The sequence below is a fragment of the Girardinichthys multiradiatus genome, chromosome 22 (genome assembly GCF_021462225.1).
Source record: "Girardinichthys multiradiatus isolate DD_20200921_A chromosome 22, DD_fGirMul_XY1, whole genome shotgun sequence".
Taxonomy (NCBI): domain Eukaryota; kingdom Metazoa; phylum Chordata; class Actinopteri; order Cyprinodontiformes; family Goodeidae; genus Girardinichthys; species Girardinichthys multiradiatus.
In genome coordinates, this window is record NC_061814.1 from 10,082,401 (window position 1) to 10,109,088 (window position 26,688).

At 39.3% G+C, this 26,688-nt stretch overlaps 1 protein-coding gene across 3 annotated transcripts in view; it reads left to right on the top strand.

The window, feature by feature from the left end:
• LOC124858993 (dual specificity protein phosphatase 19-like) overlaps nt 1-17,628 on the top strand; it is a 40,123-nt gene extending 22,495 nt beyond the window's left edge. For all 3 annotated transcript variants that reach the window (XM_047351372.1, XM_047351371.1, XM_047351373.1), the window contains 2 exons: nt 6,500-6,652; nt 17,241-17,628. In XM_047351372.1, the coding sequence (XP_047207328.1) occupies nt 6,500-6,652; nt 17,241-17,423 (336 nt within the window). In that variant the 3' untranslated portion in view covers nt 17,424-17,628. The remainder of the gene's footprint in view (nt 1-6,499; nt 6,653-17,240) is intronic.
• The last annotated feature ends 9,060 nt before the right edge of the window (nt 17,629-26,688 follow it).

Sequence of the window (26,688 nt, forward strand, 5' to 3'; positions counted from 1 at the left end):
AGGAGCAGGGGGGGTTAGGACGAATGAATTAGGCCTTGGGTATATTTGGGCATAACTCTGACCACTAGAGGGCTTCCAACACAACCATTTGTATGTGTGGAATATCTGTCAACCAACATTGGCGGAAAACATATCCCACCTTGGTTGAAAAGACCTGAAGCAGTTTTAGAAGAAGTTGCAAAAGTTGTCTACAAGGGGTTAATGCAAACCTCTCTATTTGAGATTAGCGAAGTTCCATTTCTAGACACTGTAGTAGTTTTTTCCTCCTAACCTGTACATGTCTAGATTCCTCTCTCTGTATATATATCTGCTGAGCAATATTAGTATTGAAATATCTTGTTATAACCTCAAATATAGTTTCCAGATTTTCTTTGTGGGCTGCCTTACTGTGAAACAGTCTATGGTTTACTTCAGGGGTGCCCAAGTCAAGTCTCTGAGAGCTACCATCAATCAAATGGCTGAAGTCCTTTCTCAGCATTCAGTCATTCAGCGCTGCAGATTCCTGGTAACATACCATTTATTTGATTCAGGTATGTTGGAGACAGGATGAATCTACAGTTTGCAAGATAATGGCTCTGGAGGACTGGCCTTGAGCACCGCTGGTTTACATCTTCAGGTGGTGCAAGATAAGCTGGACAATATCATAGTACTGCTGCCTTTTGACATTGTTTCATGAAATGTCACGTCACATCAAGTCATGTCACTCAGAAGTGACATAATCCTGTTCTGCACTTTACCATACCTAAAGCATTATAGTGTGCACCTTTTATTGACATGGAAAAAAATGTAAATATGCAGAAATGAACCAAATAACAATTTCTTATCTGTATGTGGCAAAATATAGATAAGAGCAGTGTTTTTCTAAATAAAGATACTGCATGTACCTTAAAATAACTGCATGCTCTGTGTATAACATGCAGGATTTCTAGAATTACAAACTATTTAATGTTTGGCTTTGATGTCTACCTCTTTGTTTATGTTTTAATTTTTAATGTTTAACAGACTATCACTTAAATCACAAGTATAGGTCCACAGAGGTGAATGTGTCCTCAATACATGAACAATCCTTATAACACAATAATAAAAAGCTTAACCACACAATCCAATTTATATTAATAGAATAGAAATTATCAGAGATTTTTACTTTTAACACAAGCCACAAAACAATAAAACTTGATTATTATGTTTCTTACAAAAGGTGAAAGTCTTTAATAAAGTGACCAGCAAGTATGATTAAATTTTTTTAAACTTCCAAAACAATAAAACTCAGAGCTCATTGTAGTTGATGGAATTTTACTAACTGATAGACTGGAAAATTAGGTTTTATTCTCGGGTCAATTTTATGCAATATCTGATGCATATGCTGATGTCACATAGCTTTATATTTCTGTGTTACTCTATGAACTCAGTCCCTTACAGTAACCAGGTAATTTTGTCCACAATGTCAATTAGTGAGTCAATGAGTGAATTCGCCAGCTTAATGCAGACAGAAGTCATTATTTTTGGAAGTTGAGTTGATGGGCAGCATTTATCAAAAACAAGTGTAGATTGGGGTGCAGAAATGATAGTAAGACAGATTCCATGTGTGGTTTATGAAACCGTGTACACTGGCCTGGCCCAGTGTATGAACAGTCAAGTGTTTTTAGCACGTACATGTGTCTGTTGCCCCACCCACACAACTTGCAACATAGATGAATACAAGACAGTAAATGGCATATATTTGATTGTTTAGTGACAGCATTAAAGCAGAGGATTAATGCCACACTAAAAGAGACAAACAAATGCTGAAATGTAGGTTGCCATAAATATTAGCAATATTGGTTTTTATTATTTTAATAATACACATGCCAAACTATAAAGTATTGACCAGTATTTAAAAGTCATATCTTAAAGTGTTGGGTGAACTGCTGTAAAACAGCTTTAAGATCCTTATCAGTGTGTCGCCCTGCAGAGCACCAGATTATATGCAGCTGTTCTATTATTATAGAGACCTGAACACACCAACATGATGCTGCACATTTAGGCAGGTGCAGCAGAGCTCCTCCAGTTATACAGGGTTATACAGTAACCCGGTTTTAGTTACACCTGCCCTTATCCTGAGAAATCCTGAGATTGTCACGGCTGTGTAAAAATGTTTTTTCCTTTTCCCACAATCTGAGACATGGCCTGTGAACGTATCCTACACTCAAGTTAAAATTGATTAAACCTGACATTTGTGTGAAAACGTCAGTACAGCCCTTTTCCTGCCATGTGCACATTTGATAAATGAAGACCACAGAGGCTACAAACTACAGAGCATGAAAGAAACCTAGGTGTGGTGATGGGATTCCTGTCAAGACAGGACACAGATTAACTGGTACAGTTAGGTTGTTAGGTTAGATTATAGTAACAGTGTCAGTAAAAAAAAAAAAAAAAAAAAAAAGCTTCAGCTCATATATAATATTGCTGGAAGTCTCCAGGAAAAATGGAGCATATCACAGCAGTGCTTACATCAGTGCACTGGCTGTCTGTTTGGAAAGGAATAGATTTTAAAATCGATGCTTCAGTCTTTACGGCAGTGAATGGTCATGGGCCTAAATATATCTCAGAGCAGCTGCTCAGGTAGAAACCATCTAGACCCCTCAGAACATCAAAGACATGTTTAGTCAGTCTGCTGAGAACCAGAACTAAATAAGGCGAGGCAGTCTTTAGGTTCTATGCTCCTCAGCTCTGAAGCCAACTCTTTTAAATAGTAACTTTAAATAGCATTCATGCCACATGAAGATTTTCTCATTTTGTCATGTTACAACCACAAGGGTAAATGTATTTAATTGGGATAAGATACAGTAGCATATAATTATGGACTATAGAAGAAAAACAATTAATTGATTTTGCAATTTTATACATATGAAATCAGAAAGTTGTGGTGTGCTATGAAATTTTATTTGGTTTACTCCAATATCCTTAAATAAAATCTAGAGGAATCTGCTGCCTTCAGAACACACCTAATAAGTGATCCGAGTCTACTTGTGTGTAATCTCATCCAGCTGTTGTCTGAAGTTCTCAGAGGTTTGTTGAGAAAGTTAGGGAACAAACAACATCATCAAGACCAACAAACACAACAAACAGGTCAGGGAGAAAGTTGTAAGAGATTACAGCAGGCTTAGTTGATAGAACTAAAGCTCTATTTCACAAATGACTGTTCAGTCCACATGTGAAAATGGAGAGACGATGCCACAACTGCAAATCTACAGGGGTTGGACAATGAAACTGAAACACCTGTCATTTTAGTGTGGGAGGTTTCATGGCTAAAATGGACCAGCCTGGTAACCAGTCTTCATTGATTGCACATTGCACCAGTAAGAGCAGAGTGTGAAGGTTCAATTAGCAGGGTAAGAGCACAGTTTTGCTCAAAATATTGAAATGCACACAATATTATGGGTGACATACCAGAGTTCAAAAGAGGACAAATTGTTGGTGCACGTCTTGCTGGCGCATCTGTGACCAAGACAGCAAGTCTTTGTGATGTATCAAGAGCCACGGTATCCAGGGTAATGTCAGCATACCACCAAGAAGGACGAACCACATCCAACAGGATTAACTGTGGACGCAAGAGGAAGCTGTCTGAAAGGGATGTTCGGGTGCTAACTCGGATTGTATCCAAAAAACATAAAACCACGGCTGCCCAAATCACGGCAGAATTAAATGTGCACCTCAACTCTCCTGTTTCCACCAGAACTGTCCGTCGGGAGCTCCACAGGGTCAATATACACGGCCGGGCTGCTATAGTCAAACCTTTGGTCACTCATGCCAATGCCAAACATCGGTTTCAATGGTGCAAGGAGCGCAAATCTTGGGCTGTGGACAATGTGAAACATGTATTGTTCTCTGATGAGTCCACCTTTACTGTTTTCCTCACATCCGGGAGAGTTACGGTGTGGAGAAGCCCCAAAGAAGCGTACCACCCAGACTGTTGCATGCCCAGAGTGAAGCATGGGGGTGGATCAGTGATGGTTTGGGCTGCCATATCATGGCATTCCCTTGGCCCAATACTTGTGCTAGATGGGCGCGTCACTGCCAAGGACTACCGAACCATTCTTGAGGACCATGTGCATCCAATGGTTCAAACATTGTATCCTGAAGGCGGTGCCGTGTATCAGGATGACAATGCACCGACACACACAGCAAGACTGGTGAAAGATTGGTTTGATGAACATGAAAGTGAAGTTGAACATCTCCCATGGCCTGCACAGTCACAAGATCTAAATATTATTGAGCCACTTTGGGGTGTTTTGGAGGAGCGAGTCAGGAAATGTTTTCCTCCACCAGTATCACGTAGTGACCTGGCTACTATCCTGCAAGAAGAATGGTTTAAAATCCCTCTGACCACTGTGCAGGACTTGTATATGTCATTCCCAAGATGAATTGACACTGTATTGGCCGCACAAGGAGGTCCTACACCATACTAATAAATTATTGTGGTCTAAAACCAGGTGTTTCAGTTTCATTGTCCAACCCCTGTACCTGGACCAAGGCCCATGGTATCTCTAGAAGAGCTGCAGCTCCAAGTAGGAGAAATTTGTCAACAGGGCAGCTGGTTGTTGTGCACTCCATAAAAAGGTCATTGTTGTAAAAAAGCCATACTTGTCCCAAGCCATAGAGGACACAGCAAACATGTTGAAGAAGGTGTTGTAATCGGATAAGGCTGAGGTTGAACATTTTGGCCTATATGCAAAACACTGTGTAGAAGAAAAAGTAACACTATTTGTCATCCCTACGGTGAAACATTGTGGTGGCAGCATAATGCTGAGAATGCTTTTTATCATCAGAGACAGGGAACCTAGTTAGAGTTGATAGGAAGATGGATAGAAATCCTGGAAGAAAACAGGGTAAAGGCTGCAAGACTTGAGAGCGTGGGAGAGGTTCATGCAGCCAGAGGTACAATGGAACAGTTTAGAACAAAGGGTATCTATGTGTTAGAATGGTCCAGACAAAGTCTACACCTAAATCCAAAGAAGAATCTGTGGCAAGACTTAAAAACTACTGTTCACTGGTGTTCTCCATCCAATCTGAGTGAGTTTCAGCTATTTTGCAAGGAATGAGAAAACATTTTAGTCATCAAAAATGTAAATTTGCTGGTTTTCAATTTTTGAAAAAATAAAAATAAAAATACAAAATTCAGATATCTTTTTCTTTCACCTCAAATCCATGCACTACTTGTGTTGTCATGTCATAAAATCTGTCATGGCTTGTATGGCGGAAGACCTCAGAATGCAGACAAGCAGGAAGCAACGTGGCGTGGTGAGTTGAAAAAAGATTTTATAACCAAAAAGAAACTTGCAGGCAGACAGGTAGTTGCAGATGCAGGCATGGACAAACTTTGGCAAAACTGGCTTGACAGAACAGGCTTGGCATAAACAGATGACCTGTAATGTTTCCACGAGGAATGAACAGAACAGATGTGTATATATGGAGCAAGAACCAGGTGAAACTTGGAGACTGAATGCTAGGTGCAGGTGAACCGGATGAGGATGATTGAAAACAGACAGGAGAGAACAAAATGTGGCTAGAGCAGAACAGAGACTCTTGAATACCAACTAATAGAAACATAACTAGAAAAACATTAAACTAAAGCATAACCAGATCCAAAAACCTGGATGCATGACCAGGAAAATAATAAACAGAAGGATGATTCAAAACCTATCAATAATAATAATAATAATAATAATAAGAAGAACCCGAAAACACCCACAAATCATGACAAAATCATCTTAAAATGCTTAGTATTTTGTGCTTTTGATGTGACAAAAGTGTGAAAAGGTACTGCATGATGTGAACTTAAATAAACAGAGTATTTGATTGGACTATTTACAGGTTCAGAATAACTGTTCATCTGGTGGAATGTTTGTGCAGGTGTTACCGTGTGACGTGGTGAAAATACCAACTGTGTTTGGGTTTGATAATAACAAAGCATTTATGTGCCTCGGTCACATTACTTGTCAGCAGGAAGAGTTCATTGTTAGTTTGGCCTTTAATGGGATTTGCTGTCAGTAATGTAAGCATCGTGGGGTGCTCAACATATCCCATAACATGCGGAAAAGGATGTTAGACGATACGAGAAGTCTAAAAGCACATTAGTGTGATGCCAAGATGTAACACAGGAGAAGACTTTGCCCTCTGAGGTGAGCTAAATTTAAGTGAGAGTAGACAGATACTGCAAAATGAATTGGAGCCATCTGTCTCCTTTCCTGCCAACCCACAACTTTTTTCTTTTCATCTTTCTTCCCCCCTCCCTGTCTACTCTCTTCTTTCTTTCCAGGCCTCTCTCTGTCACATTCAGCCTATTTCATGTCATCAATAAGGCTCAGAGAGCATGCCTCTTTGTCTCCGACTAGAGAGAAAAGAGCCTTTAAAGCAAGTCAGTACTCAGGGGTAATTTGTTCAAGGATTTTCATGTATCTTTACCCCCTACCGCTCCACATACCCACACCTCCTCTCTCTCTTCCTGTCCCTTTTCCAGGTGTCCCATGTGCTAAATGTGGCCTATGGAGTCACCAACTTGTTCCCAGATCAGATGGTCTACAAGACGTTTCAGATCCTGGACCTGCCAGAAACCGACATCACGGCACATCTGGAGGAATGCAGCTCCTTCATAGATCAGGCTAGAGAGCAGGTACACTTTTAACATACACAACATCACACTCCAATGTTACACATAGCTGACAGATGTTGATTAAAAAACAGCAGTGCCTCCCAGTAAAGATGTTCCTTCCTGTTGTAATATTAAATCAGTAAGAAAGTCTTAGTAAAACTTTGTTCTTCAGACAGTATATTAAAAAATGCTTCTCTAAAACAGTAGACATCATGCTACCTTAACACACACACACACACACACACACACACACACTCATCATTTAGAGAGACCAGTTACCATAACATGCATGTTTTTGGACTGTGGGAGAAAGCTGGAGTACCTAGAACATGCAGAAAGGCTCATAGTTGGAATTTTGAATCTAAAACCTTCTTGATGCAAGAGAAGAGTTCAGTTAGTTGAGGTCATGCAAACATTTACCAGTTACCTTCTGTCCAGGTTTTATTTACATACAAAAATTTTCGGGGTAGGTTTTTTGAACTCAAATGCTGTTGGGACAGATGTTGGGTAGTTTTCATCAATTATGGTAAAAAGTCTGACCCAGTTTGTTTGGTAGAAAACAAACTGGATAAAATATGAAATGGTAAAATGGCATAATTATGCTGTACATGAAGTGATAGTGTTCATGTAAGTTCATGCTGGAGAACAGTTTGTGCACTTAAGATCACATTAGCCTTTTACATGCTAGCTAATGCAAGTGTCAGTCAAGTTCTTCCACACATAACTCGTTCATCCATGTACAGGTCCTTCTCAAAAAATTAGCATATTGTGATAAAGTTCATTATTTTCCATAATGTCATGATGAAAATTTAACATTCATATATTTTAGATTCATTGCACACTAACTGAAATATTTCAGGTCTTTTATTGTCTTAATACGGATGATTTTGGCATACAGCTCATGAAAACCCAAAATTCCTATCTCACAAAATTAGCATATCATTAAAAGGGTCTCTAAACGAGCTATGAACCTAATCATCTGAATCAACGAGTTAACTCTAAACACCTGCAAAAGATTCCTGAGGCCTTTAAAACTCCCAGCCTGGTTCATCACTCAAAACCCCAATCATGGATAAGACTGCCGACCTGACTGCTGTCCAGAAGGCCACTATTGACACCCTCAAGCAAGAGGGTAAGACACAGAAAGAAATTTCTGAACGAATAGGCTGTTCCCAGAGTGCTGTATCAAGGCACCTCAGTGGGAAGTCTGTGGGAAGGAAAAAGTGTGGCAGAAAACGCTGCACAACGAGAAGAGGTGACCGGACCCTGAGGAAGATTGTGGAGAAGGGCCGATTCCAGACCTTGGGGAACCTGCGGAAGCAGTGGACTGAGTCTGGAGTAGAAACATCCAGAGCCACCGTGCACAGGCGTGTGCAGGAAATGGGCTACAGGTGCCGCATTCCCCAGTCCTGGGCTACAGAGAAGCAGCACTGGACTGTTGCTCAGTGGTCCAAAGTACTTTTTTCGGATGAAAGCAAATTCTGCATGTCATTCGGAAATCAAGGTGCCAGAGTCTGGAGGAAGACTGGGGAGAAGGAAATGCCAAAATGCCAGAAGTCCAGTGTCAAGTACCCACAGTCAGTGATGGTCTGGGGTGCCGTGTCAGCTGCTGGTGTTGGTCCACTGTGTTTTATCAAGGGCAGGGTCAATGCAGCTAGCTATCAGGAAATTTTGGAGCACTTCATGCTTCCATCTGCTGAAAAGCTTTATGGAGATGAAGATTTCATTTTTCAGCACGACCTGGCACCTGCTCACAGTGCCAAAACCACTGGTAAATGGTTTACTGACCATGGTATCACTGTGCTCAATTGGCCTGCCAACTCTCCTGACTTGAACCCCATAGAGAATCTGTGGGATATTGTGAAGAGAACGTTGAGAGACTCAAGACCCAACACTCTGGATGAGCTAAAGGCCGCTATCGAAGCATCCTGGGTCTCCATAAGACCTCAGCAGTGCCACAGGCTGATTGCCTCCATGCCACGCCGCATTGAAGCAGTCATTTCTGCAAAAGGATTCCCGACCAAGTATTGAGTGCATAACTGTACATGATTATTTGAAGGTTGACATTTTTTGTATTAAAAACACTTTTCTTTTATTGGTCGGATGAAATATGCTAATTTTGTGAGATAGGAATTTTGGGTTTTCATGAGCTGTATGCCAAAATCATCTGTATTAAGACACTAAAAGACCTGAAATATTTCAGTTAGTGTGCAATGAATCTAAAATATATGAATGTTAAATTTTCATCATTACATTATAGAAAATAATGAACTTTATCACAATATGCTAATTTTTTGAGAAGGACCTGTATTTATTGGGTTAGCTAATGCTACCTTGCTATAGTGGTCATATACACAATAAGCCCAGCATATAATGATTTCATAGTTTGATATATTTGTTATTGTAATATGTATGCTGTGTATTTCAAATGGCTGTCCTTTTGCAAATTTATCAGTGTAGGTCTGGGCATTAACTGAGCCTCCCAATGATGGGCTGTTATTGTTCTCGGGTTCATGAATGCACAGAGATGTCTAAACAATTGTTTAACTTCCTGTGCAATGAACTGCATCCGGCTCTAAGGTGAACAGATATAACTCTCCATGAATATGTGCCCATAAGGTAGAGAGGGGCTGTTGCATTGTGGAAGCTAGCTACCAGCTCAGAGTACAGGAGTATCTGAGCATCTTTTTGGAGTCAGCATTACAACTTTGTGGAGGCATTTTGTGCTGCTGCAGATATTAAAGTATTCTTGTTGACTTCCCAGCTGTGAACCCAAACGTGTGTCAGTATTGTGTCTCATTATAATTTTGACAATGAACTTGTGTCTTTTAAAATATCTCTTCATTTGTTTTGTACATATTACAAGGACTTTATGACAGGTGAAATGCTAAAATAAATAAATAAGAATAATCGCAATAATTTATGTCTCTTATATTAAAACAAAACTCTCTCGAGAGGGGAATCGGCACTCCCTGAACTCCAAGGAATGGTTGATTCAATGCAGCATTCTGCGCCATTTTCTCCCTTCGCAAGGAAGCTTCCGGCTCTCTTGTGATTTACCAGTATGCGCAATTAGGTCAGAAGAGCAAAATAACACCCACTTTCCAGTTAACATGTTTGCCTCAATGAATATGCAGTACTGGAAGTTTCAGTGAAAAGTAATCAAATTGTGGGAGGAGAGGATGAAAAAAAGTGTATTTAACACATGTAGTGTAATTTCACTAAAGCTGCAAATAATTGGGCTCTATCAATATTTTGTGCCTCTCAAGATGGCACAAACAGCATTGGGCACAGATGGCAGGAATGATCGCTATATGGAGAAGATGCAGACAGAGGAGTTGAGAAGAAGAAATATGACCTCTGGTTGTGTGAACATCTGTAAAATTACAGAAGAAAAAAATAGTCAGGACCTCTTGCTAAGATTAGTTGGAGCCACAAACATGGCAGAGTAACTTCTAGCATCTGGATTGTTCGCTGTGGTTTAATCACCTCCTCTTGCTACACATTCACAAACACCTGACTGATAGCATGGACCTCAACAACGTACTCCGCAGCCTCTGTTTTGCGAGTGAGCGAAGGAAGGCTTACTCTAGAAAAGTCTGAGAGGAAGAGTAATTAATCTAATTAAAATGCTGTTTTTGTGTTCACAAGCCTAACAAACCTTCAGTTTTAAAACTGAGTAATCTGAATTGGATACTCACCTCTCACTGCCTGTTGCTCCACATCAACAGTCTGTCTGAGCCTTGTATGCTGGGGTGACGTCAGTGACTCAGTGCTTTCTGACGATCCGATGATCTGTATAAGAAATCTGTTAATGAAATGAGCCAACGTTCTTTGTGTCCATTTCCTTGTTGTTATACCCTCAAAGAAAAGTTTGTTGGTAACTACGTTACTTGAATTGTTTTCTTTACTCACCATCTCCTGTGTAAGGGAGATGGTTGAGGTGACCTGGGTTACGCCTCAAGTTAACTTTGGTACTGCTGTGCCAAACTGCCAAACCTGTTCACATTATTCACTTGTTTTTGCTTTTTCGTGGTCAGAAATTGCAGCATTTATAAAGCACTTGGTTTTACTAATAATCATCATTCCTAATAAATGACTTGAATAACAATCATGACAGGTGAAAAGTAGGTGCTGTAGTTTCTTTGTTTTCATCACCACAGATGTGTGAACAGCGGCGATAAGAGAGCGACACACTTTACCTCTGATAAAGACAGAGAAATACCTATCTACTCCTCTCTGTAGAAAATGAGTGCATTTATATTTATGAGTGCTGCAGTTCCTTACATAAATTATTTCCATTTTCAAAAGACAGACCCTTGTTTCAAGCTACTTTTCCACTTGATCTGATAATTGTGATTAAAAGTATGTACCAACAATACCGTGTGACAAAATGTTCGGTATGTGCGCCTGAATTTAAGCGCAAGGTGACGCCACACGCGTCGTTTCACCCCGACAGCATCATTTCACAGCAATTACATTGTGAAACTGTAATATATTCACTTAAAGTCAGAAAAGGTTTGAAACATTCAAGGATGTTTAACAAATAAAGTCTGAGAGGTGCATCCCAAAAGAGCATAAACCTTACAAATGGAGTGGCATCTGTTAATGCTCCACAGGGTTGTTGTTTTTTATTTGTAAAATTTCTTTCTACTTTTATTTAACAGTCATAAATGGAAATATTTCCACTCAAGATGTAAAAAGTAGCAGGAGCTTTAAGTATCTTAATAAATCTCTGCTCCTGACCACAGCAGTAATACACACAAACACACTCATCAGTGTTTTATGTATTCTCCTGGGAGAAAAAATAAAAGGTGCATGAAATCGACTTAAACATATCTGCATCCACCTTCTCTGATGTTGGTGCAACCTGAAAATGCCTTTTTTCATATCTGTTGGCTTTATTTAACATGTCAGCATGCACACACAGCTATTCTGCTGCCTATCTGCGATTCATTTACACACATCTACAACACACACTTACCTGCAGCTCAGCACAAAGATGAACTTGCTAGTCTGATTACTTATTAAAAGACTTAGAGGTTTTTTGTATTTTAGTTGTTTCATATTAATGTTTGTATTTCCTGAAACAGACTTGTAATGCGATTTTGTGTGTGTGTGTGTGTGTGTGTGTGTGTATGTGTGTCCGAAGATTGACCGTAAGCACAACATAATGTGATGTGAGCTCTTATATGAAAACACTCAACGCGAGCAATGAAATAACAGGAAAACAAGAAACTCTGACTAAACCAAATTAAGTCTCTGTGTTTGCTGTGATGGATTATGTTGCTGAGGCAATTTTCCATCTGTAGAAACTTTATTTATTTCTAAAGAAGCAAAACAAGGCCTGATATGTAACTGGATTGACTCTAGACGCCTTTACAGACATCATGAGAAAACAGAGGAGACTTCTCGACGGGTAAAACTTAGAAAAAAAACTTGTCTTTTTGTTTTTGGAATGCTTCAATAGATTTAATGTTATTTTAGCCAGAGGAGATAATTGATTGGTTTATTTTTTTAAAAGCAAAACACAGGCAGCAGTTATAGCACATCAATTCCAGTGTTGCAGTTTAAATCTCCCGTCCCTCAATGGGTATTGATTGACACAGAAAATCAAAACGTGCTTAGAGTTTCAGTTCCGCTCCATTTCCATTTGAAAAGGCGACTTCATCCTGTAATGGGAGGCTGAATAGTTGGGAGACAATAGTGTCAATATGCTGAGCTGCAGAGCTCAGGTCATTGCCACATTTCCTAACGATGGGGCTCGATTTTCTAAAAATCTATTCCTTTATAGTTACTCTAGGCAGAAAAATAATTACACCAATATTAATATTAATCATTTAGCAAATGTTGACTATCACACAGCTTTATTTTGTCTCTACTTGCTTGATGTGCTCTGTCTAATGTTGTGCTCTGTTTTCAGAGATTTTTTTAGGAAAAGCAGAAATAACAGGTTTCCAGAGGAACAATGAGAAGGAAAATGATGCTTCCAGCTGTGATTTCTCCAAATTTGTCGCCATGGGAAACACGAGAAGCATTTATTAAAAAGAGATAATTGTTTTTAAATGACACACAAATGTATTTACTCACTTTACATTTGTTGTATCTGGCCAGGTGAGATAGCAGGCCCTGGTTTTCTGCCACAGACTCAGTTAATGGAAGGTTGTTTTTCATAAATCATGACAGGTAAATATGTCTGTGTCTCAGGCTGAATTTGTTTCTGGTACACACTGTAACTATCTTTTTATTAGAAAAACAACTGAATGTTTACTAATTACAACTGTTCCAAACTTAAAATGTTAAAAAAAGCATTGGTAGCTGAAAAATGATGGAAGGTTGAAGGACAAGAAACCCTTTAAATGACTGGGTCTTAAAGCTTTATTACCGGTGTTATATTTACAGCAAAAACACTTGAAAACTAGTTTAATATATGTATATCATCAGTCAGTCATTTACGTTCTATACCGCTTCTTCCATAGTGGGTCGTGGGGAAGCTGGTGCCTATCTCCAGCCGTCTATGGGCGGGAGGCAGGGTACACCCTGGACAGGTCGCCAGTCCATCCCAGGGCAACACAGACACACACACACAGGACAAACAACCACGCACACACTCATTCACACATAAGGGCAATTTTAGAGAGATCAATCAACCTAACAGTCATGTTTATGGACTGTGGGAGGAAGCCAGAGTACCCGGAGAGAACACACACACACATGCACGGGGAGAACATGCAAACTCCATGCAGAAAGGAATCGAACCCAGGACCTTCTTACTGCGAGGCAACAGTGCTACCAACTGTGCCACCATTCATCCCATGTATATATGTATGTAAAATGTAGACCCAAACAACTAGCACCAAACGTCTTACAGGCGAAAGTGCTCTTCTCTCTGTCTCTGGAACCAATCATCTTTAGGTAGAGACACACCCCCAACCATGTCACGAGCATTCCAACTTTTCCCGAAGGACTTAAATTTAAGGGACTTAAGGGATTTGTTTGTTTAGAAACATGCCACAATATTTAGGTTCAGTCATGGTGTTTTTCATTTTGGGTTAATTGCATAGACATTGTTTGCTGTCTCGCTGCAAAAATGCAAAGGACAACTTTAATCTGGGCCACCTTTTCTGGGGGTATATAGAAGCCCTCCTCCAGTGCATCCAGACTTAATGGTGTCGTCCCATGAAGAGATGGTGCTCTGGAATTATGACACTGCAGCTCCAAAATGGCATCGCTGGATTGATGATATCTCTACTATTTTCTACTTCTGACAGTCAAAATGTGTTGAGATGTGCACAGTAGGTTCTCTCTGTCTTTCGTCTGTCATTGTATCTATGCTTCCTTCTCTCCACAATAACCGCAGACACTTTTGCGTGCCAGTTTGCAGCTGACTTTCAAACATACTAAATAAAGACGCAGAAACTGCACCCGGAATCCAGGTTTGAAAACTCACATTCTGATGATCAGCATATGTTCTGCATATTAATGAAGGCAAACATGCAATATAGATTGCACCTGCTATTTTGCTCATTTGACAGACGTGATCCTTGTTTGCCTTGGTGAGTAGATCAGCTTTGTGCTCCCTGTCAAGTTTGGATGTGTTTCATACATGCAGAGTTTTAGTAAATTAGGCCCTGAGGTTCTCAGACCAGACGCTGTAATGTCCAATAACTAGACCTTGAGATCCTGCCCTCTGTGTTATATCAGTAAGTTTGCAGAAAAACAGTGAATATCTCATACTCCAGAAAAGCTAACAGCAGTCAGACTGGGACTACTGATAAAGTGAATTGTAGTTGTAGAAAACTCAGAGAAGACGTCATAGGCAAAATTATTTGTGGTATACCTGTTGACTGTGACCTGTCGAATCTGTAACCTGCCCAACAACTGCTGGAGATAGGCATCAGCAATCCCCTACGGTTTAGACAAGGGTGTCATGGATGTGTTGTGCAGTTAGGATGCTTATATTATTTAATATTTTATTAAATTACCATTCGGTCTGACAAGTATTGTCCTTGGAATACCAGCCCAATATGGCAGTGGTATTAGGACAATAAATGAAAGAGTTATCCGAGCACTGGAATTATTGAATAACAAACTCTGCACATATTTCGAATAAATTCACAACTTCTCTCCAAAAAATAAGAATTTATTAACAGAAACAATTCAACTCCAAGTTAAACATATTTCAATTAAGAAACTCTTTAATAGACTAGAAAAATTCAACTAAAACTACAAAGAAAAATGAAGGAATAAAGAAAATTAATGATTTATGTACAACAAAAGAACAAAGAACCAATAAAATGTATGCAATGATATGACTGTTCAATTTGGATAATTATGCTTCAGAACCCAGGTTTTACAACCAATCAAGAACAATAATTGGTAAGTCTTCAAATAATCAGTCACAATGCGATCACAATTTTATCCATGTTTTTATCCATGACTTGGGGAACAACAGATGGATGGACCCGTTGATTGTATCATTTGTTTTATAAGGCAAAAAACAAGCTTTGACTTTGAGACCCGGAACATTTTTTTCCGGACGTTTCATTTACCCTGGTTGGAGTTTTGTGAGTGTTTCCGCTGTGGAGTGGAAAACAGGGCCATTGATGCTAAGTGGTAACTCCTCCTATTGCAGCAGCTGTGAGTGAGAATGAGATGCTATAATGATTCTTTCACAGCAACTGCACCTTGTTACATATGCAGAGTCGCTACAAGCTCCATGGAAACATTAACTTAAACAAAGGGATTTTTTTCTAACACGGAGTTCTGTCTTCTCCCTTTTCTGAGGACAGAAAAAGAGCAGAGAAGGTTTTGATCAAGAAAAAATCCTAGATTGCTTACCATAACCTTGTGATAATTTAATTGTTTAAACTGTGAAACTGTATGATAATCACCTCAAAGTCAGAGGAAGTTTATAACGTTTACGAATGTATAGTAAATAATGCCTGAGAAATTTCCCCTAAAGGAACACAAACTCGCATACATGCAGAGCAGCAGCAGAACCTTGTTTTTTAAAAATCTGTTAATGATCTTGGGGGTTGTATTTTCCTTTATTTGTGCCTCAGAACATAAAAACTATTTATAACCCTAAAATATTTCTTGAAGGAGTTACGCCCTCTTTCATCTTTGTAAAAAGATGTTAGTGATTTAAACGCCGTTATATTCAGTTCATCTTGAAAGTATAAGCTTAAAGCCTTGACATACTCCACAAGAAGCGAGAAATTAAAAAAAACATCACCAATTCAAAATATTAAGCACTTTCCCTCCTCAAAAGTCCATCCGAAACTTCTCGGTAAAGTACTTCTTTCCTATAAGGGAATTTTTGTGAGATCATTTTGTGGAAATGCAGGGTATTAATACTGGCCCCAGAAATCGACTCTGTTTCCTGGGAAAGTTCCCCTCATGGAAAAGCACTTCTATGTGCGGCCTCGGTTTGAGTAGACGTTAGCCAAACTCAGCTGAACAAAACGTCTGTGCACAGTAGGTAAGTTAAAAACAAAAACGATTCCAAACTATCCCTTTATGGTTTGAGTGTAGTATCCAAAACTCTTAGCAAATAAAGGACTTCAGGACTGAACTGTTGACAATTCAGCAGAGCTAAAATTTAATGAAGAAATAATTAACGATGAACCTCAATATGTTTCACTGTAATCATTGACAAGCATTAGTACCTGCATTTTATTTCAGTGAGATAATAGTATGAGCAATTACGTCTCCAATGCGGTCTCCATTTTGTGATCAAATATCTGAACTCAGTCCGTACCTGTTTGTGTTTTTAGTTGCACCCACTTGTTTTCATGTAGTTATTTTCATCTCAGTTGTTTCTAAGTTCCTATTAAATATCTATTCCACCAAGCGCCTGCCGATGTCCTGATGCCACTTTGGTACATCACCACCCCAAACTACGACAAACCCTTAAAAACAACCTAAATAAAACACCTAAAACAATTCTGTCATGGAGTGACATTTTGGACTTTGTGGGTTCTTGTGAGGGTTTATTCTGTAATTTAGATTCTCCTTATGGCTCTTTGTTTATTTCTTAGGTTGTTGTTTCTATGTTCTCCTCTAGTTTCTTTGTTTACTTTAGTTCATAGTTATTCTAGTTCTTTATTTCCTCCTATGATTTATTCTCTTACTTAGTTTGTGTTTTCTGTTGTTTATTTAGTCCTTTCACTCATCCTCAGCCTTTGTATTTGTTTAACCTGTTCCTGCTGCTTCCCTGCCTCCTTGTCGCACCTGTTCTCAGTTCCATTGATTATCTGCCTTTGTTATTCTCACAGTATATTAGTTGGTTTTGTGTCTTTGTTGAGTGCTGGTTCCTTCTGTTATTACCCCGTTCCCTACCACGTCTATGTTTTGTTTATGCTTCGCTTTGTATACTATGTTTTGACTATGCTATGCCTTGCCATTAGTACCTACAGTGTTTTTGTTACGTTTTTTGCCTTGAGGAATAAATTATGATGCGGCTACCGAGCTCTTGTCTGCATTTTGGTCCGACCCAAGATCCTCCCTCGACAAATTCTGATTAGAGTTGATTTGTTCTTATACTTTTTCTAACACCTTTAGCTATAATATTAGTTTTTGTCTGGTTTTTGTTTTTTCCCTGCAGGACGGTGTGGTGATGGTCCACTGTAATGCTGGTGTGTCACGCTCCTCCTCCATTGTGATTGGTTACCTGATGTTAAGGGAGGGCCTTTCATTTGATGATGCATACAAGCAGACGAAGCTGGCTAGGCCATCAATTCGACCAAACCCTGGCTTCTATCAGCAGTTACAGAACTTCAAGACTTAAAAGACAACAAAACAGCTCCATCTGTTCTAGCCTTTAAAAAATTATAGTCATGCTTCTGAATAGAAGGATTTAATGGTATGTTGACACTAGAAACACTGTGGTAATGCAATTCTTTACTCCATAAACTACAGTGGCTTGTAAAAGTATTCATACCCCTTGAACTTTTCCACATATGGACAATAAAAACTATGTCTTGTGAATCTAACTTTCTTGTACATAATTTTTTTCTGTGAATTAAACCTAGTAACTTGCTTCTGCTGCTTCAGTAAGATCGAACTATTTACTTCTGGAAATCTGAGGGAAATCTCAAACAGAATAAAGGAACAACACAACAATTCATAAGAACATACCGTGACTTAAATAGGTATGACAAAGGACAGATGCAACAGTAGGGTTTAGTATTCTACAAGTCAGATGCTAAAATACAGCTGAGCTGAAACGGGATCTAAGAAGAAGTGACTTTTGATAAATATTGTAAAACATAGCTCTGACTTTAGAAATTGACACACCATTGACAAACCAAAAATTGTGTTTTCCAAGGTTTTTGAGGTATTAATCAAACCCACATTTATGGGTTTAACTAGTGCATGGTGTTATCATTAATAGTTCCCTTACCTGTTGTGGAAAGATGCTACATCACTGTCAATTGATGAAAAAGTAAATTCTTCCTTGGAGTGGTGGAAGCTAACACGCTAGTCAGACATATGCTGTATTGATCCTCATCAGCTGTTTTGACAGATCAGCTTATCGTTAGTCCACCAAGATAACTTTCAAACAATAATGAGACCCGGAAAGCACAGAAACATACCCTCTTTGATGCTGCTGCGCAGCAAAAGTCAAGAGCAAAATCTAAAGGTTTTCTTGGTGATTATAGCGAACTGAGAAGTCACAGTTGAACTGGCGGAATGATACAGAAGACACCACACAGCAACGCAGATGTTGCTCGGCTGGACAACACAACACCAACAGTAACAACGGTCTCTTGTAAAATTGTAGACTGTTAATATCTGCTGACATAGCATCGTATTAAGTTACTAGAGTTAACTGAGATAGACAATCTTAGTCTGACTAGCTTTTAACTTCTACCTCTCCATTTAGTTTTCAACAAGCTCAGGGTATTGTGACATCTTTTTATTACAGGTAAGAAAACTATTACTTATATAATTTCATAGAACCTCAAATCAAAGACTGCTTTGAGGCTGTGGGTTTTAATGACTAAAAGTTGAGTTTTCCCAAACAGCTCTACGTTATGTTTGTGGCTTGGAGAAGGCTTATAACCATTATTTGGGACCAAATCCCAGAATCCTTCTGGAGAAAGACTTCTGCCTGCCTGCAAAGAAAGAGTTTGTTTAGACATGTTGAAGTCCAGAGAGGTTTTGAAGCAGACCAAATACATCCTGGAGAGATGATGTCTCTTGATAATCTTGGTAATGCATCAGTATCCCAAATGGAAGACCCGATGTGGTGTGGGAGTGGGATGTCACGAGTTCAATTCTGACTTTTGCCACTTGTGTTTCATAATGTTGGGTTCGGTCTTAATCTTTGGCTTTTGAATGTTTGTATTTTTTGTCTTTTTGAGCTTTTTTTGCGGCTGTGGTAATTCAGTTTGGTTATGTTGTTATATCTGGTGTTTGTTAAACTAATACACTCAGCCTTTAGGTACCCTTAGATGCATTTACACTTGTTAAGTTTCATCAGGAAGTAAGAGAGAAGTGACAAACAGGTTCTGCTAATTAAATGCACTGGATGAACATTATACATGTGACCACCTCAATAGATGCAGGTCTTCAGCTCTGGAGCATAAAGATATGAGTTAACACAATGCCAAGGAAGACCAACACCAGCAAAACACGTTAGTAGAGGCCTGACTAATTGGACAATTTGCAGCCACGTAATTTGCAGCCACGTAATCGCAACCGAAGTACTTCCTTGGATAGTTTACCACCGCTATTTTTCAAACATTCGAAAAGTAGGACCTAATCTCATGCTAAACTATAATCCTCACCGGTATCAAAATGTCAGGTTGTTGCGTTTATGGTTTTTTGAACCAATATTCTCAAGACTGACTTATGTTCTACTGCAATCCAAAGGGCCATGATCCATTTCAACCTGAATGACTCACAATAAGAAACACAAAGATGGTGATTAGAAAAGTTTATTGGAAAATTTTTATTTCTTTGGTGCTCGGACCCCGGAGGAAGACATGAACGCTGAGAATATCATGAGCTTGAATGGACATTTTAGGTTTAGGATTAGAGATGTCTTCCCCCCTGGGATCCGACTGGTGGTGGGGTGAAGGCCAGAGGAGGTGAGGAGACCGGGAGGAGATTGGAAGGAAGATGGTGGAGGTGGGGTGGAGGAGGGTCAAACTCGGCTGAAGAGCAGGAGGGATCCATGCCTGGCGGTCCTTAAAAGCGAAGTGTCACAGGGTGATTGGCTGAAGAGACATGCGAACTTGACGATGATTGGATGGAGCGGAGACGCTTGGAGGAGTCATCCGATGGAGCAGGTGGTGAACGTGAGTCTTTCAGTCTGAATTTTCGTCAAAACTCCATTTCAGTGCCACCAAAGGTGGCTGTGGCTGCAGGCTATCAAGCGGATGGGTTGGACACTATTAAAAATGATTCTACAGTGCCCAATTTATATCAGATAAGGTTATGTGTCTAAACTTTGATTTCAATAGAAACCCTGGTTTTCATAGACCCACAGTTCAATGCATAGTCTTGATTTTGAGCTTTCTGTGTTTGTTTACATTAAACAAACCCAGATGCTTCTAAATGCGAGGAATCTGTGTTTTCTGAAACATTTTATGTTTCCACACACAAGTTCGTGTTTCTTATGATGTTTATTTTTTATTTTGTGTGGATTGCGAAAAAGGGTGAAGAATATGTTTGTTTTTTGAGAAAGCGGTTTGCTAGTTTTGCCATGACATTACAATCTTTTTTTTTAATTGAGATCAGTAAGTGACGCTCAGATTGTCAAATAATTTACTGATTTAACTAGAAATAACAGTGCCATAAAAAAAGTATTTGCCCCGTCAAAGATTTTTGCTTTCTTGTTACATTTAAATGTTTCACATAACAAATTAAACTATATCAGAATAAGATAACCTGAGTAAATACAATATACGTTTCCCAAAGAATTATTTCATTTTAAGGTAAAAAAGCTATCCAAGCAAACCTGGCCCGGTGTGAAAAGGTAAATACTCCCTAACCTAATAACTGTCTGTGCCACCTTTGACAACAACCACTGTCATCAGTCATTCGCTATAAGTGACAATGAGTTTTTTACATTGCTGTGGAGAACTTCTGTCTCACTTCTCTTTGCGGAATTGTTTTAATTTTGGCACATTGGAATGTTTTCCAGCATGAATGGCCTCTTTAAGGCCAAGGGACCGCATCTCAATTGGATTTCAACCCAGCATTTGATTAGGCCCTTCCAAAGCCTTGGCGGTGTACTTTTTGATCATTGCCCTGCTGCATAAACTATGAGACCTTGAACTTAAGGTCAGTAACTGATGAACAGACATTCACCTTTATTAATTTTCTTTTAGAGACCATTATTCATGCTTCCATTAACAATGGAAGTCATCAACATCTGGAAGCGATAAAGCAGCCCCAGATATCACACTACCACCGCTACCTTTGACTGTGATATGATGTTTATTTTCTGTGATACTGTGTTACTTTTACTTCAGATGTAATTCTGGTATAGCAACTGCTCCTGGGAAAGTTCACCATTGTTACATGTTTTCGCCATCTGTAGATAATGGGACTCAATCCATTGGTTCCTTAGATAAGCCTCTGTAACCCCTTTCCAGACTGCAGATAATAATGACTCCAGTCTGTTCTTGAATGTCTTCAGTTCTGAGCATAATGTGCTGCTTTTTGTCTACTTTTAGTCTACTTGATGTTGGCAGACATGTTTTATTTAACAAAATTCCTGATTCTACAGTTAAGCACTAATCAGGCCTTGGGTGGCTAGAAAATCTGAACTAGGACTAATGAATTGCATTTAATTCACTATTTACTGAGAGGAGTAATTATACAGGTCCTTCTCAAAATATTAGCATATTGTGATAAAGTTCATTATTTTACATAATGTCATGATGAAAATTTAACATTCATATATTTTAGATTCATTGCACACTAACTGAAATATTTCAGGTCTTTTATTGTCTTAATACGGATGATTTTGGCATACAGCTCATGAAAACCCAAAATTACTATCTCACAAAATTAGCATATTTCATCCGACCAATAAAAGAAAAGTGTTTTTAATATAAAAAACGTCAACCTTCAAATAATCATGTACAGTTATACACTCAATACTTGGTCGGGAATCCTTTTGCAGAAATGACTGCTTCAATGCGGCGTGGCGTGAAGGCAATCAGACTGTGGCACTGCTGAGGTCTTATGGAGGCCCAGGATGCTTCGATAGCGGCCTTTAGCTCATCCAGAGTGTTGGGTCTTGAGTCTCTCAACGTTCTCTTCACAATATCCCACAGATTCTCTATGGGGTTCAGGTCAGGAGAGTTGGCAGGCCAATTGAGCACAGTGATACCATGGTCAGCAAACCATTTACCAGTGGTTTTCCGCACTGTGAGCAGGTGCCAGGTCGTGCTGAAAAATGAAATCTTCATCTCCATAAAGCTTTTCAGCAGATGGAAGCATGAAGTGCTCCAAAATCTCCTGATAGCTAGCTGCATTGACCATGCCCTTGATAAAACACAGTGGACCAACACCAGCAGCTGACACGGCACCCCAGACCATCACTGACTGTGGGTACTTGACACTGGACTTCTGGCATTTTGGCATTTCCTTCTCCCCAGTCTTCCTCCAGACTCTGGCACCTTGATTTCCGAATGACATGCAGAATTTGCTTTCATCCGAAAAAAGTACTTTGGACCACTGAGCAACAGTCCAGTGCTGCTTCTCTGTAGCTCAGGTTAGGCGCTTCTGTTTTTGGTTCAAAAGTGGCTTGACCGGGGGAATGCGGCACCTGCAGCCCATTTCCTGCACACGCCTGTGCACGGTGGCTCAGGATGTTTCTACTCCAGACTCAGTCCACTGCTTCCGCAGGTCCCCCAAGGTCTGGAATCGGCCCTTCTCCACAATCTTCCTCAGGGTCCGGTCACCTCTTCTCGTTGTGCAGCGTTTTCTGCCACACTTTTTCCTTCCCACATACTTCCCAGTGAGGTGCCTTGATACCTCACTTTGGGAACAGCCTATTCGTTCAGAAATTTCTTTCTGTGTCTTACCCTCTTGCTTGAGGGTGTCAATAGTGGCCTTCTGGACAGCAGTCAGGTCGGCAGTCTTACCCATGATTGGGGTTTTGAGTGATGAACCAGGCTGGGAGTTTTAAAGGCCTCAGGAATCTTTTGCAGGTGTTTAGAGTTAACTCGTTGATTCAGATGATTAGGTTCATAGCTCGTTTAGAGACCCTTTTAATGATATGCTAATTTTGTGAGATAGGAATTTTGGGTTTTCATGAGCTGTATGCCAAAATCATCCATATTAAGACAATAAAAGACCTGAAATATTTCAGTTAGTGTGCAATGAATCTAAAATATATGAATGTTAAATTTTCATCATGACATTATGTAAAATAATGAACTTTATCACAATATGCTAATATTTTGAGAAGGACCTGTATGTTTACTTTGGGCTAGGTTGGGTTTGACAGCTTTTTCCCTTAACAAAAAAAAAAAAAAAATCAACTGTGAGCTACATTTTTGGATTAACTTAGAATATCTTTGTCTTTTATTAAAGTTCTGGCTTCCATCAGCTGGAAGTGGATGAATCTTCACTGGTGCAGACAGAGTGACTGCATGGTGTAGCATGGGATTTAGTTCTGTTTTTGTTGGGTCTTGCTGCAACATTTGCATTTCACTTACCGACGTTTAGCAGCAGAGTTGCAAACGTGAGATATATGTGAAATGCTTCAGAGCTTTTGAAATGTAATTTCTGTCCAAAAATTGTGTTGCAGACTAACTTAACTAGAGGTCAAACTGCAGTCAAATGATACAAAGACAAATGCATTTGAAGCTGATGCTGGAGCATTCTTTGCTTAAAGCTGCATATCTTCATACACCATGGCACTCAAGGCAGATACACACCATGGTGACGAGGTTTTACATTTTACAATACTAAACTTCTAAAATTTATTGTGTGGGAGTTTTGTTTTATTGGTTTTGTTTCCGGGAATGGCAAATTTGTTTTGTTCATTTTTGTCCAGAAAATATCACACAATTATAATTAATTTCTCATTAGTCCGTACTGTTTGGGATTTGGGTGTTATATGGATTTAGGACACCTTGTAGTCTAGTTTTTCTGCTAAACATGGTTCGACTTATTGTTCCACTGTTTTAGATTCTGTTCTTTCCTCATTACAACAGTCAATGTGCTAGGTTTCACCAAGTAGTGCATTCATCCTCATTTCCACATGCCAGCTTTGTAGTTTGAGTCAGTTGCAGAGCACTGTTGTTTAGCAGAAGAAGAGGTGGTATTTGGTTATGTGCCAGACACTTGCATGATGAGATAAGTTCCACCAAATTGGTTGTTATTCCGCCTGGTCCTATAAAGGTCATAGATTTTTTAGCAACCCTTTAAAGCTGTGGACTGATTACAAAGATTAAGCTCCCATCACAGTAAAGAAGTGAATATTAAGGAGCCTCGTGTGATGTTGTTCCCAATAAATTTCCAATAAATACACAACTCTGCTTTTATTAGTCTTCAGATAAAAGCAGGCAAATCAAGTATTGAACCAGTATCTAACTAATGGCAGCAGAGCCAACATTCTGCCCGTGACAGCATTTGAGTGTAGGGCAGTTTGGCCTTTTCTTTGCTGTTGTTCAATGGTGTATCACTGAGGACTATCAGCTCTGAAGCCAACTCAGGGTCCCCTGACATTTTTGTGACATTTTACCGTCTGGATGTGACGGCCCTCGGTATGGCAAAAGCTGTCCCATTTGTAGGGTCCCATGGGGTCCAACCGCCATCTCGGTCTGTGCAGGCTTCCGTTTGGGAATACAGAGAAAGGTAGTTTACATGCAGGATGTGGAATGATTTCTGCTGAAGTGGTACATGCTTATCTGCTGGCTTTTACTGATGGACAGGAGAGGAGAGGAGCAGTGAGCCCTGGGTTGTTGCATTGTGGCTTTTTTAAGTCAGAAATGATTAAACAATTAAGAAAATAGATCACATAGAACATAGAATAGCTGCTATTGCATCTGAGCTTTGTGCATTTAGACAAATGCAGCAGACAGCAGACGTTAGCATACACTTTGTAAAAAACACATAGCATTATTTCACACAGTTTGAGATGGAATCAGACTAAACCTTTCATGTTTTAGTTCAGTTAGGATTACCAAAGTTATTTCCATTTACTAAATAACAGAATAATGAGAGATAATTCTAAAGAAATCAGGCACATTTTCAGGAAGAGGATTGCAGACCTCCATAAGTCTTTTTCATCCTCGGGTAGAATGTTCACATTACTGAAGGTGCCACGTTCATATGTTCATCTAATTATTTGCAATATAAGCAACATCCAAATGTCCAGCCACTATCAAGAAGAAAACATGTTCTGTCCCAGTGATGTGCATATTTTGGTATGAAATGTCCAAATCAACCCCACAACAAAGTAAAATACTTTGTGAAGATGCTGGCTGAAGCTGGTAGGAAAGTGTAATTATCCACAGTGAGGCAAGTCCTGTACTGATATGGCCTGAGAAGCCACTCAGAGAAGAAGAAGCCATTACTGAGAGCGACATAAAAAGCCAGATAACAGTATGTAAATGTAAACAGGGACAACGACCTTAATATCTGGTGTTGTGACTGTGAATCTGAATGTATTATTTAATATTTAATATTAATACTTTAATATTTTATCAAATAATATTTTGGTCTGTTAAGGGTCGTCCTGTGAATACCAGCCCAGTAAGGCGGTGGTATCAGGACAAGATCGAAAAGAGTGAGCCAAGCTCTGACATTATTGAACAGCAAAACTCTGCGCACACATGTGCAGACTTTTTGCAGAGAATGAATTCACACAATTTCTTAAAATACAAGAATTGATTAACAAAAATAAGTCAACTCACAGTCAAACATATTTCAATCAACAAACTCTATAGCATGCTCAGACAATCAACTAAACTATCAAGCATAATTAAAGAATAAGGAAGACTAATGGGCTATATACAATATAAACAAGTCGATTAAAGATGGTTGAAAACCATGACCAAAAGAGTGATGCAACATTACCATGCAATGTTATTTATGTTTGAGAACCAAGGATTATCTTGAAGAATCTGGAAGTGAAGTTAAGTTAGTCTTGGAACCAACTTAGGCAATAATCAGCAACGTTTAGACAACCATTCACAATGCAAGATCAGATAAAATATTATTTTAATAAAATAATGTTTTAAAGAATGATCTGCTGAATAAAACCAACCTTCTGGATGACTAACATTAACGGTGTCTCATTAGCTGCCTTTATTTATTAAAATAATATTTAAAGAAATATTAAGGAAATGGTAAAATATTTAAGGAAATATTTTGGAAAAGAGCCAAATCTTTCTGGAGAAATGGGGCTTAATTGTGTTACTTAGTTATCAAGTCTAGCAAAATAATGTGTAGGAAAATATTATTTGCTGGATTGAAAACTAACAACCTTTCTGGGTAAATATTCTTTAGCAGCAAGCACGTGTTCTTAGCTGTTAGCAGTTAAAGCTAACAAAAGAAGCTGATAGCTTAGCACCAGAATCAAACACACACCTTTAAAATACCGTATTTTCCGTACTATAAGGCGCACTTAAAGACCTTTAATTTTTTCAAAAAATGACAGTGCGCCTTGTAATCCGGAGCGCCTTATATATGGATCAATTGGTTAATTGGTTGATCCATACTGGTTGTACACGGCGCTCTGTCAAAATGTTTCAGTACGACTGGTAAACTACAAAGCCGCACCGCTTGCAGCATTACGGCTACCGTAGTCAGGGGCGTCGCCGAAGTAATAGCGGTAAACACCTGTACTGTGCTTACTCCTAGTCCAACACCACTTGTGTGTGTATAACGTTTGAATGTACTGTTGCAGGAATTGCCTGAACTATATGTGATTAGAAGCTCAGTGTGTGGGGTGTATGTTTCGTGTGTGTGTATGGAAGATGTTGACATTACTCCTCCGGACAGAGGTGGCGCTGTGTGCTGCCGTAGCTGAGAATCAAGAGTGAAGGAGTGACGTCGGTATTATTGTGTGTGTGGGG